The sequence below is a fragment of the Bos taurus genome, chromosome X (genome assembly GCF_002263795.3).
Source record: "Bos taurus isolate L1 Dominette 01449 registration number 42190680 breed Hereford chromosome X, ARS-UCD2.0, whole genome shotgun sequence".
NCBI classification, from domain to species: Eukaryota; Metazoa; Chordata; class Mammalia; order Artiodactyla; family Bovidae; genus Bos; species Bos taurus.
In genome coordinates this window covers 85,791,935-85,805,775 of record NC_037357.1, presented here as the reverse complement: position 1 = coordinate 85,805,775, position 13,841 = coordinate 85,791,935, and the positions used below count along the sequence as shown (strand labels likewise).

At 42.9% G+C, this 13,841-nt stretch overlaps 1 protein-coding gene across 4 annotated transcripts in view; it reads left to right on the top strand.

The window, feature by feature from the left end:
* ZNF41 (zinc finger protein 41) overlaps positions 1 to 13,841 on the top strand; it is a 46,718-nt gene that overhangs the window by 6,977 nt on the left and 25,900 nt on the right. For all 4 annotated transcript variants that reach the window (XM_010821923.4, XM_010821921.4, XM_059883757.1 and 1 more), the window contains one exon: positions 9,510 to 9,744. In XM_010821923.4, the coding sequence (XP_010820225.1) occupies positions 9,673 to 9,744 (72 nt within the window). In that variant the 5' untranslated portion in view covers positions 9,510 to 9,672. The remainder of the gene's footprint in view (positions 1 to 9,509; positions 9,745 to 13,841) is intronic.

Below are 13,841 nucleotides of genomic sequence, written 5' to 3'. Positions count from 1 at the left end.
GCTGTCTCGCATATAAGGTTATCGTTACCATCTTTCTATTTTGACACTGCCTACCAGTATTCTTGCCAGGGAAATCCCATGGGCAGAGAAGCCTGGTGGGCTACAGTCCATGGGGTCTCAGAGTCAAACATGACTTATCAACTAAACAACAACCATCTGGAGTTAGCATCAGATCCCATAAATTAAAGGGCTCAATCCCACTGCCCCCACTTCAGATGCCAGTCACTGCAAGTCCCAGGCCACCCATACTTCTGATTTACTGGCTATAAATTGGGGTTTCCCAGCACCTCTTCCTAAGGTTTAGTAATTGCTAGAATAGCTCAGATATCAAGAAAAAACTGTTTACCAGTTTATTATAAAGATACAACTCAGGAACAGCCAGATGGAAGGGATCCACAGGGCAACTTATAGGGGGAAAGGTACAGAGCTTCCATGACCTCTCTGGACATGCCTTCCTCACAGAACATCTATATTCAGCCTGGAAGGTTGCTCTGGATGTACAATTGTTCTAGCACCATTGAGTTGTTTTACCTGTTTGTAAAAAAAAAAAAATCAGTTGGTCATGCTTATGTGGGGCTATTTCTGCATCCTCTATTCTGTTCCATTGATATGTGTCTGTCCCTCTGCCCAAATCAGTTTTTGATTAATAATCCATGTAGTAAACTTTTAATATTTATTAGGATGATTCTCCCACTTTATTCTTCCTTGTTAAGACTGGTTTAGCTCTGGGTCCACTGAACTCTCAAGTCTACTGCAGAAGGTGTGGGTTCAATTCCTGTTTTGGGAACTAAGATCCTGCTTGCCACATGGCATGGCAAAAAAAAAAAAGACTGGTTTAGCTATTCTAGGGGTCTTGTCTTTCCATATAAATTTTAGAATATGCTTGTCTGTGGATGTTGAACATATTCCCATGTGCTTATTTGCCCTCCACATATTCTCTTTGGTGAAATATCTCTTCATGTCTTTTGTCCATTTAGTTCTTTATATGTTATAAGTATTAGTCTTTTGTCAAATAAGGGGTTTGTGAATATTTTCTCTCAGTATGCAGCTTGTCATTTCATCCTCTTAAGAGTGTCTTTTGCAGAGCTACAATTTTTAATTTTGATAAACTTATCTATTTTTTTTAAATCATGTTTTTGGTGTCATACTAAGAACTCTTCACTAAGCCCTAAGTCCTGACAATTTTCTCTTCTGTTCGCTTCCAACAGTTTTACATTTTACACATAAATCTATGATCCATTTTGGGTTAATTTTTTATGCATTCTTGTGCTCAGTTGCTTCAGTCATATCTGACCAACTCTTTGCAACCCTATGGACTAGCCCACCAGGCTCCTCTGTCCATGGGATTCTCCAGGCAAGAATACTGGAGTGGATTGCCATGCCATCTTTCAAGGGATCTTCCCTACCCAGGGATTGAACCAGCATCTCCTGCATTGCAGGCAGATTCTTCACTGCTGAGCCACTATGGAAACCCCAGTGTAACAATTAGAATGAGATTAATTTGGGTTTATTTTTTTTGTTTTATGTCTTGTTGTTGTTGTTTGTTTGTTTGCTTGTCAATATCCAATTACTCTAGCACCATTTGTTGAAAAGATATTGAATTGGTTTTGTACCTTTGTAAAAAAATTTACATGACTGTATTTGTAGGAGGCGATATCTGTGTCCTCTATTCTGTTCCATGTGCTTCGCTGGAGCGGCTGTAAGGAGATACCCCATGCCCAAGATCAGAGAAACCTCAGCAAGATGGTAGGCACTGGAGCAGCGGGAAAATGGCTGTCTGAGAAGGCCTTACAAATAGCTGTAAAAAGAAGAGAAGTGAAAAGCAAAGGAGAAAAGGAAAGATGTACCCATTTGAATGCAGAGTTCCAAAGAATAGCAAGGAGAGATAAGAAAGCCTTCCTCGGTGATCAGTGCAAAGAAATAGAGGAAAACAATAGAATAGGAAAGACTAGAGATCTCTTCAAGAAAATTAGAGATACCAAGGGAACATTTCATGCAAAAATGGGCACAATAAAAGACAGAAATGGTATGGACCTAACAGAAGCAGAAGAAATTAAGAAGAGGTGGCAAGAATACACAGAACTATACAAAAAAGATCTTTACGACCCAGCTAATCACCATGGTGTGATCACTCACCTAGAGCCACACATCCTGGAATGCAAAGTCAAGTGGGCCTTAGAAAGCATGACTATGAACAAAGCTAGTGGAGGTGATGGAATTCCAGTTGAGCTATTTCAAATCCTGAAAGATGATGCTGTGAAAGTACTGCACTCAATATGCCAGCAAATTTGGAAAACTCATCTGTGGTCACAGGACTGGAAAATATCAGTTTTCATTCCAATCCCAAAGAAAGGCAATGCCAAAGAATCCTCAAACTATTGCACAATTGCACTCATCTCACACACTTGTAAAGTAATGCTCAAAATTCTCCAAGCCAAGCTTCAACAGTACGTGAACCATGAACTTCCAGATGTTCAAGCTGGATTTAGAAAAGGCAGAGGAACCAGAGATCAAATTGCCAACATCCATTGGATCATCAAAAAAGCAAGAGAGTTCCAGAAAAACATCTACTTCTGCTTCATTGACTATGCCAAAGTCTTTGACTGTGTGGATCACCACAAACTGTAGAAAATTCTTAACTACTCCAAAGCATTTGACTGTATGGATCATCACAAACTGTAGAAAATTATTAAAGAGATGGGAATACCAGACTACCTGACCTGCCTCTTGAGAAATCTGTATGCAGGTCAGGAAGCAACAGTTAGAACTGGACATGGAACAACAGACTGGTACCAAATAGGGAAAGGAGTACGTCAAGGCTGTATACTGTCACCCTGCTCATTTAACTTATATGCAGAGTACATCATGAGAAACGCTGGGCTGGAAGAAGCACAAGCTGGAATCAAGATTGCTGGGAGAAATATCAGTAACCTCAGATATGCAGATGACACCACCCTTATGGCAGAAAGCAAAGAAAAACTAAAGAGCCTCTTGATGAAAGTGAAAGAGGAGAGTAAAAAAGTTGGCTTAAAGCTCAACATTCAGAAAACTAAGATCATGGCATCTGGCCCCATCACTTCATGGGAAATAGATGGGGAAACAGAGACAGACTTTATTCTTTGGGACTCTAAAATCACCACATATGGTGACTGCAACCATGAAATTAAAAGACGCTTACTCCTTGGAAGAAAAGTTATGACCAACCTAGACAACATGTTAAAAAGCAAAGACATTATTTTGCCAACAAAGGTCCGTCTAGTCAAAGCTATGGTTTTTCCAGTGGTCATGTATGGATGTGAGAGTTGGACTATAAAGAAAGCTGAGTGCTGAAGATTTGATACTTTTGAACTGTGGTGTTGGAGAAGACTCTTGAGGCCCCTTGGACTGCAAGGAGATCCAACCAGTCCATCCTACAGGAAATCAGTCCTGAATATTCATTGGAAGGGCTGATGCTAAAGCTGAAACTCCAATACTTTGGCCACCTGATAGGAAGAACTGATTCATTGCAAAATACCCTGATACTGGGAAAGACTGAAAGTGGGAGGAGAAGGAGACAAAAGAAAATGAGATGGTTGGATGGCATCATCGACTCAATGGACATGAGTTTGAGTAAACTCCAGGAGTTGGTGACAGACAGGGAGGCCTGGCATGCTGCAGTCCATGAGGTCGCAAAGAGTCAGACACTACGGAGCAACTGAACTGAACTGAACTGAATTGAACTGATTCTGTTCCATTGGTCTATGTGCCTATCCATTCATCTATACCCCATTGTCTTGATTCCTATGTGTGCGTCCTAAGTTGCTTCAGTCATATCCATCTCTTTGCCACCCTATGGACTATGGCCGGCCAGGCTCCTCTGTCCATAGGATTCTCCATGCAAGAATACTGGAGTGGGTTGCTGTGCCCTCCTCCAGGGAATCTTCCCAACCCAGAGATCAAACCCACGTCTGTTAAGTCTTCTGTATTGGCAGTCGGGCACTTTACCACTAGCGCCACCCGGGGTAAATAAAAAGTATTGAAATCAACTATGTTGATTTCTCCCACTTAATTCTTTGTCAGAATTGCTTTAACTGTTCTCTATTGTATATCCTTTGTCTTTTCACACAGATTTTAGAATAATTTTGCCTATATCTACAAAAAATTCTTGCTGAGGTTTTGGTAGAAATTGTATTAAATCTGCAGATCAACTAGTGGAGAATTGGTATTTTTACCATGCCATAGACACAGTACCTATACATTTATATAGATCTTTGTTGATTTGCCTCATCAGCCTTTTATAGTTTTCAGCATTTGTTGTTGTTTTTCTTCAGTCACTAAGTTGTGTATGACTGTTTGTGATCCCATGGACTGTAGCACCAGGCTCCTCTGTTCTCCATTATCTCCCGGAGTTTGCTCAAGTTCATGTCCATTGAGTCAGTGATGCTATCTAACCATCTCATCCTCTGCCAACCCATTCTCCTTTTGCTTTTAGTCTTTCCAAACATCCGGGTCTTTTCCAATGAGTCGCCTGTTTGCATCAGGTGACCAAAGTATTGGAGCTTCTGCTTCAGCATCAATCCTTCCAATGAATATTTCAGGATTGATTTCCTTTAGGATTTACTGGTTTGATCTCCTTGCTGTCCAAGGGACTCTCAAGAGTCTTTTCCATCACCACAGTTCTAAAGCATCAATTCTTCAGCACTCAGCCTTCTTTTTGGTCCAACTCTCATATCTGTTGGAGAAGGAAATGGCAACCCACTCCAGTACTCTTGCCTGGAAAATCCCATGGATGGAAGAGCCTGGTAGGCTACAGTCCATGGGGTTGCAAAGAGTTGGAAATAACTGAGCGACTTCACTTTTGCTTTCTCACATCCATACATGAATACTGGTGGTATAACTTAATGATTAAGAGAACAGGCTCTGGAGTAAGACTTACAATCTATGTGACCTTGGATAAGTTATTTAAATTTTTTCCACTTAATAATAGTGAAGTGAAAGTCATTCAGTTGTGTGGTACTCTTTGTGACAACATGGACTATACAGTCCATGGAATTCTCCAGGCCAAAATACTGGAGTGGGTAGCCTTTCCCTTCTCCAGGGGATCTTCCCAACCCAAGGATCGAAGCCAGGTCTCCTGCATTGCAGGCAGATTCTTTACCAGCTGAGCCACAAAGTAACAATGTTATTTGTTCCAAATTCCCAATTACATTATTTTTCTTTACTCAGTTATAAGTATATATCAATTGCAATAATCATTTCTCAAAAGTGCATTCCTCCAATTTTGAGTTTTCTATTACTATTTACTTTGTAATTGTTTACACTATTCCCTTGAGTATTCTCCTAAGATGCTAATATTGCCATATAATACTGTAAATGTTTGTATGTCTAAAATTGTGTTTTGCTCTGACAGAAGAATGGTATTGAGCGTGTTTTAAATTCTTAAATCTCAATCCCTTTATCTCAATAATTTTTAGATGTTTTTTGTCTATTATGGTTTTAATTGTTGCAAATAAGTCTAGTGCCATTGTGATCCCTTTCCATTGTAAATAGCATGTTGTTTCTGCTTGGGAGCATTTTTTTACAACTATTCTTTTAATGGAAGCTTTTCATGTGATATTATTTTTATGTATTTATTTATTTATAAAATTTGGTTGCACTGGGGCTTAGTTGTGGCACCTGATATCTTCAGTATTAGTTGTAGCATTCAGGATCTTTAGTTGCAGCATGCAAACTCTTAGTTCCAGCATGTGGGATCTAGTTCTCTGACCAGGGATCAAACCCAGACTCCCTGCATTGGGAGCATGGAGTCTTAGTCAATAGACCACCAGGGAAGTCCCCCCTGGCAGCATTTTAAGGTTTCTTTTTACCCTTTAAATTCAGTGCCAAACCAGATTTGGGGTTGATTTGGTTCCTCTGGGAGTGAAGGATTGCAAGGATTTTTGTCGGGGAGGATCATGGAGTTAAAGTCCAATAAGATTAGCTGGAAAAGGTCAGTTTTCATTCCAATCCCAAAGAAAGGCAATGCCTAAGAATCCTCAAACTACCGCACAATTACAGTCATCTCACACGTTAGCAAAGTAATACTCAAAATCCTCCAAGCCAGGCTTCAACAGTACGTGAACCGAGAACTTCCAGTTGTTCGAGCTAGATTTAGAAAAGGCAGAGGAACCAGAGATCAAATTGCCAACATCCATTCGATCATTGAAAAAGTGAGAGTTCCAGAAAAACATCTACTTCTGCTTCATTGACTATGCCAAAGCCTTTGACTGTGTGGATCACCACAAACTGCAGAAAATTCGTAAAGAGATGGGAATACCAGACCACCTGACCTGCCTCTTGAGAAATCTGTATGCAGGTCAAGAAGCAACAGTTAGAACTGGACGTGGAACAGCAGACTGGTTCCAAATCGGGAAAGGAGTACGTCAAGGCTGTATATTGTCACCCTGCTTATTTAACTTAAATGCAGAGTACATCATGCAAAATGTTGGGCTGGAGGAAGCCCAAGCTGGAATCAAGATTGCCAGGAGAAATATCCATAACTTCAGATATGCAGATGATGCCACCCTTATGGCAGAAAGTGAAAGAGAACTAAAGAGCCTCTTGATGAAAGTGAAAGAGGAGAATGAGAAAGTTGGCTAAAATTCAACGTTCAGAAAACTAAGATCATGGCATCTGGTCCCATCACTTCATGGCAAATAGATGGGGAAACAATGGAAACAGTGACAGGCTTTATTTTGGGGGGCTCCAGAATCACTGCAGATGGTGACTGCAGCCATGAAATTAAAAGACGCTTGCTCCTTGTGATAGCTTATGGTGAACAATGTCCAATTCGTGATCTCCGAAGAAGATTTAACTTTGGGACCAGGAACCAGGCTTGATCACTTAAGAGCTTTTGTGTAGCAGAGTTTTATTAAAGTAAGAAAAGGGACAGAGAAAGCTTCTGACATAGATATCAGAAGGGGGATGGAGAATGCCACCCCCTCGCAGGTGTTAGCAAGGGAGTTATATAGTTTTTAATTAATTATTACAGTAAATCAAAAGAATGTCTCAAGTCTGTGAAAATTTTACCAGACCCAGTCCCATAATTTACAGGTTTTCAGGAAGGAGAAACTGTCCTCAGTCAGGATACACTGCTGTTGTATAATCACTAGTACAGAGTTCAAACTGAGCTGTTTGTGGTGTAATCATCAGTTTCAGACTTAAAGAAAAAATGTATTATGTCACTAAGACTAAGGAATGTAGAGAAAAAAAGATGTTTGTCCTTTCCTCCTCCTTGAGAATTCCAGAGCCCGATCTCCGCTTTGAGAGCCCCAGGCCCCTTTCTCCTCCTTGGGGACCCCAGACTTCTTATCAATCTGCCTAGGAATTGACTCTCTCACTCGAAAGAAAAGCTATGACCAACCTAGACAGCATATTAAAAAGCAGAGACATTACTTTGCCAACAAAGGTCCGTCTAGTCAAGGCTATGGTTTTTCCAGTAGTCATGTATGGATGTGAGAGTTGGACTATAAAGTAAGCTAAGCACTGAAGAATTGATGCTTTTTGAACTTTGGTGTTGGAGAAGACTCTTAAGTGTCCCTTGAACAGCCAGGAGATCCAACCAGTCCATCCTAAAGGAAATCAGTCCTGAATATTCGTTGGAAGGACTGATACTAAAGCTGAAACTCCAATACTTTGGCCACCTGATGGGAAGAACTGACTCATGTGAAAAGACCCTAATGCTGGGACGTGGGGTAGCTCCTCTCAGCTGCACTTCTGTGCCCCTTGCACTGCAAGGAGATCCAGCCAGTCCATCCTAAAGGAAATCAGTCCTGGGTGTTCATTGGTAGGACTGATGTTGAAGCTGAAACTCCAATACTTTGGCCACCTGATGCGAAGAACTGACTCATTTGAAAAGACTGTGATGCTGGGAAAGATTGAGGGGAGGAGGAGAAGGGGACGAGAGAGGATGAGATGGTTGAATGGCATCACCGACTCAATGGACATAAGTTTGAGTAAACTCCGGGAGTTGGTGATGGACAGGGAGGCCTGGCATGCTGCAGTCCATGAGGTCACAAAGAGTCGGACATGACTGAGCGACTGAACTGAACTGAAGATTAGATAATTTGGGGCCTATAGATTGCATTCATGTTGAATCAGTGAGTGATAATCTTGGGAAATCCTTGAAGAAACATAATTAGATATATGTGGGTAAGTAATTGGGACCTCTGTAGAAATTCTTGAGGTTTTATAAGAGTTGGAGATCTGAAGTCATTGATCAGTCCATGAGAGTTACTGATTGGGACACTGAGGTGGTAAAAGATTCATTGCAAGCCTTGGATTTCAGGTCTTTGGGGGTCAGTTTTAGCAACCCTATAGGAGTCATTGATTGGGACCTATGAACATTGGTAATTGCAGGACCTTTGATTTAGTATGTGATGGTCTATTTTGAGGGGTTTATGAGTGTCACTGACTCTATATATGGGCTGTGAGTTATGGAGTCCTACAGGAAGTCAGGTTGGACCCATTGAACAGATTAATAGTTGATTTTCTATTGAGGTTGTGTTGCCTGTGTTGGTGATTATTTGAAGAGCCTAAGCAAACCAGTTGATGGCACCATCTGGGACACAGTTTTTGTCAAGCATTGTAGGTTACCAATTTAGGAGCCTGTGCAGACTTGTTGACTTTCAGGGCCAGATGGGAATTGGGGGAGAGGGTACAAAGAGTTTATGTTTCCATCTTTGGCAAAAGAGAGTGGGCTCTATAAATTTCCCAGAATGTACACTGAATTATACAAAATATTGGTTTATGCATATGTGATATGGTCACCCTTCAACCAGAGCACTTTAAAGGCAGCAAGAAACAGAAATAATGTTTACTGTGATTCTTCCACATATAGAATACCATATGGCCCAGTAGTTAAAGAAAATGTACTTTGGAGTTAGGCAGACCTGGGTTTGAATCCCTGTCCTTCCCCTAATCTAAGTAATCTTGGCGTAATTTTTTTTTTATATATAGCTGCACCATGTGGCTTGTGGGATCTTAGTTCCCTGACCAGGGGCAAATTTCTTAATAGTTACAAACAGCTCTATCTGATGGTAAAGAGAATAATAGGAAAAAAGTAAAACGTAGTTCATATGATGAGTTTGAAAATTAAATTAAGTACTAACAAAACATTCCTTGCACCTTATAATAACAGCAATATTTAATATCAATGGGATGTTTTCCCAGTGCCAAATAAGAGTGAGTGCTTTTGAAGTATCATGTCATTTAACTCTAATAGCCCTGTGAGATGGGTGTTTTCATCCTCAGTTTTAAAGTGAAAAAACTCAGACTAAAGTGACTTCCCTAGATTCTAGCTAGAATGCAAAAGAGCTGGAATTAAAACTCTCATTCATTTTACATGAGTTTTGTCCGCATTCTATGTAGGTGTTGGTTACTGAACTTTCCCACACTATCCAGTGTTAACTATTCTTTGGTGCCCCCAGGAAACGTTTGTGGGTTGAATGCTGAATGCTGAATGATTGACCACATGGACACTGCCTTTCCAGATTTTTTGAAGTCTCTGCGGAGCCCTTGGGCCAGACCCCATAGAGAAGGCTGCAGGATCTTCCTTCCAGCCCCAGAAGCTCACACTGAGTCCACGGACCAGCCTGGCCTCAGGGTCTCAAGAAGAGCAGCGTTGTGAGCAAGAGAGCCCAAGGGTTGAGGAAGATGCCAGCCATCCAGAGCTATCCCCAGTGGTCCCCAGACCTGGCTGCAGAGGGACAAGGCAGCATGTGTGAGGTGAGGAGGGAGAGGGCTTCAGGGGCAGGAGTTCATCCAGTGAGGAGATGGCTCTGACCTGTTGCTAGGGACTTAGGGCGGGGACAGGAGGGGCAAATTCCAGACTTGCTGCCACTGAAATGAATCACCATCCCCCTGCTGAGGGTGAGCACCACATGGCTGGTGTCCCACATCCAGATCACTTCCTATTTCAGTGGAAAATATGATGCAGCCGATGGAGGAAAGGTGGGATGGAAGGTCAGCCGCACTGCCTGGGGGAAGGGGAAGCAGCTCCCTGTAGAGTGTCTGTGGGTAAGATCCAGCTAGAAGTGACCACTGGCCCCAGCCATGGAGACACTGTCCCTGATGCCCAGCATATTCCCTCCACTACCCACTGGCTCTGTGCACGCACTCAGCTGATCCTTGGGGATTTGCTGATTCCACCTCTATCCTGATCTAGGGAGAAAAGTCCCCTTTTTTGGAGCTTAGAGGATGGCAGGGTAGTAGGGTGAGCACAGTCTCTAGGGCCCTTCTAGTTCTTCCTACTCCTCTCAAAGATTAATAAAGTGGCCTGGGAAGGTACATGACTTGCCCAGGCCCCTGGGGTTTTGAGTGACAGCAGTGGACTGGAGCCAGGTCTCCTGACTGTGTCCTCCACCCTCCCCACACTCCAGCCAAGACCAGGTTTCCCACTAAAAGTTCCTGGAAATTGTGTAAACAGAAGAAGACAAGGGAGCCAGACCCTGCCCCACAGCTCCCTCCTTCCAACTGTCCTGAGTCTACTGTCAACTCTGGGGACAGGCTGGTTGTCACAGGGGCTCAGGATCATGTGGTCATTAGAATAACATTAAGCTTTTAAAACTTATTTTGATATTTATTATTTAATAATTTCATTATTTAGAATATGCAGGTAAGCAAATAGAAGAAAATAAAACATTACTTATAATTTCAGCATTAGTCAAAGTTAACCATTGTTACCATTTAGCTTATTTCCTTACAGTTTTTTCCCTTTGTACATGCATGTATGTGAGTATGTGGATATACACATGTGGGGCTGAGAGTGTACATACATACCACACACATATACATGATACAGCTCAAGTTTAAAAATGAAATTGTAGTATTTGGTTGTTTCCTTTTTAACTTGGCTGCTGCTGCTGCTGCTAAGTCACTTCGGTCGTGTCCGACTCTGTGCGACCCCATAGACGGCAGCCCACCAGGCTCCCCCATCCCTGGGATTCTCCAGGCAAGAACACTGGAGTGGGTTGCCATTTCCTTCTCCAATGCATGAAAGTGAAAATGAAGTCACTCAGTCGTGTCCAACTCTTAGTGACCCCATGAACTGCAGCCCACCAGGCTCCTCCATCCATGGGATTTTCCAGGCAAGAGTACTGGAGTGAGTTGCCATTGCCTTGCACTTCAGTATAATTTTCTAGACAGTAAATATTTTTCTTCACATGATACATAACATAGTAGCTTTTTTTCCTTTGGATAAACTATCATTTAACCAGTCCACTGTATGTGAACTTAGGGCATTCGAGGTTTTCTATTGTGATGAAAACTGCTATGGTGAAATTCTTACATTTAAATCTTTTTGCCTAAGTCACTGAAGTTATATTTTGAGTAAAAGGTATAGGGACATTGAATGATAGACAAACTGCTGCCTAACAGTAGGGCACTTCCACTCTGGAAAACTGTCCTTGTCTGGTTTCTGCTCCATCAGATCAGTCACAGACCCACAAGTTGGGGTCACAGCAATGTGGTCCTCCCCACTCCTTCTGCACATGGCCCCTTGCCCAGCCAATGTGTGGGAATTTCTGGATGAATGATTCTGGTCTCTGCAAGGCACAAGACTCATGTCTTCCTTCCCAATCATAGACTTGTTTTTTAATTTAATTTATATTTTTAACACCAAAAGCATTTTTGCATTGGGATATAACCAATTAACAATGTTGTGGTAGTTTCAGGTGAGCAGTGAAGGGACTCAGCCATACATATACATATATCCATTCTCTCCCAAACCACCCTCCCATCCAGGCTGCCACATAACGTTGAGCAGAGTTCCCTGTGATACATAGTAGGTTTTTGTTGCCAACCATAGATTTATGCCCCCTTTTCAAGAAGAAATGGAAATGACAAAGACCCTGGTGAATGTTATTTATTCACGTATTTATTTGTTAAGTTCTTAGTTTTTTCATTAGATGTCAAGAAGCAGGAAATGGGCAGATACCACGGAACCAATAAAAATGTCCCTGGAGGTAAGGAACAGACAGTTGGGCTAAGAAATAGTGACTGAAGCTGAAAAACAGGAAGAGGGGTCAGTAAAAGAAAGAGAGATAGGGAATAGCCACAGGGAACATCTAGAGGGACCATGGTGCACATACTCCAGACAGAAGGTAGCCAAGGGGCACAGGAGACAGGTGGGAGTGCAGTGGAACAAACAGAGGCAATGGAAAAACAAGAGCCAGAGGCCAGAGAGCAGCAAAGAGACCGAGAAATAGTAGTCTAAGCTGGAGAAGTGGTAATAATGGGGAGCACACAAGAGCCAGAAGGTATGAGAACAATCGGAAAGATTTCAAAATAGGAGGAGAAACCAGGAGATAGAGGAATCAGATAGCAGCCAGAGGGAACAGAGACCAGCCAGAGGGATGAGGAAACAAAAGACTCAGCTAGATGGAAAAAACAAAAAGGTTTGGTGTGTTGGGTAAGAGCCTGCCAGATAAGCCACTTCAAAGATACCAGGGGTCAGACGGAAAATCTGAGAGGGTGGGGAAAGGCACAGGTACCGGGGGTCAGGAAATGGGGAGAAATGGGAAAGACGAGCCTGGGAGTAGGCAGCAGCTGGACGAAGCTGGTACCAGCTGCTGAAGCTATAGAACAGGTTGGAGGAGCAGGGAAGTGACAGACCCACGGGACAGTTGGAGAGACAGAAAGGGGCCTCCAAAGCTGAGGAGTAGCTAAGGGCACCAGGGGCACCAAGGAATAGTCGCTGAGGCTGGGGAACAGCAAAGCTGTGCTGGGTGTGCTCTAGAAGTTCTGGGGCCTAACCGGAGGACTAGGGAACAGAACAGTGGGCATCAAAAGTGTATCTGGTATTGGATAGTAGCCCAACTTACTAGCGAACAACTAGAGGAACTAGAGAAGAGCTGGAAGGCATAGTATCCATTCCCAAAGCCAGAGGCCCCATGTAGTGGGCACTGGGGTTAATAGAGAGTTGCCGGAGCCAGAAGACATCCAGAGTTCCAGAGGGATAGGGCAACAGTGGCTTCCTGGGATGTGGGGCTTCAGTGCTAAAACAGGGAAAGTCCTGGGCATACTGGGACAGTTGTTCACCTTGCCTAAGAAACAGTCAAAGGAACCGAAGGTCAGACATAATGCAAGTGATGGAGAAGATGAAAGTACAGTGTCACAGAGCACACAGAAGTAGTATACACTGATGATCAAGAGCCTAGACTAGGAGCCAGGTAGACCAGTGCTCCACATAGTGTGGTCCATGGACCAGACACAGGAGCATCAGATGAGAGCATATTAGAAATGCATTCCAGGACAGCCTAAGGGACAGGAAAGAATTGAGTCTAGAGAGAAGTCAGAAAACTCAAAGGGCAGTCAGTCTGTATCAACTAGAAGAAATGAGAAAGCCTCATCAGGACTAGGGAGTAGTCAGATGGACTGGGCACAACCATAATGGTGCCACAGACTAAGGATCAGCTAGAGGGACAGCTGCCAAAGGGAACACAGGACAGTCAGGGGCACCAGGGATCAGTCGGAGGGAAGAAGAAATAGGAGGCATGGAACAACGAAACAAGGGACCATCAGAGGAAGCAATAAACAGAGGCATCAGGAAAGAGACCAGAGGACACTCAGAAATAACAAGAAACATTTAGAGGGAACAGTAAACAGGGACCAAGGAAGAGTCAGAATGGGGACCATGCAGAGGAAACAAGAACCAGTAGAAGGAGTAGGAGAAGTCAGGGGACAGGAGTGGGCAGGGTAAGCAGGGAAAGACGGAGGGGGGAGTACACAGAGAACAATCTGATGAGAAGGGAAACAGCCAGAGGGAGCAGGAAAGACCAGGGCACCCCCAGCTAAGTAGGAACATGCAGAGAGGTTGGGTATCT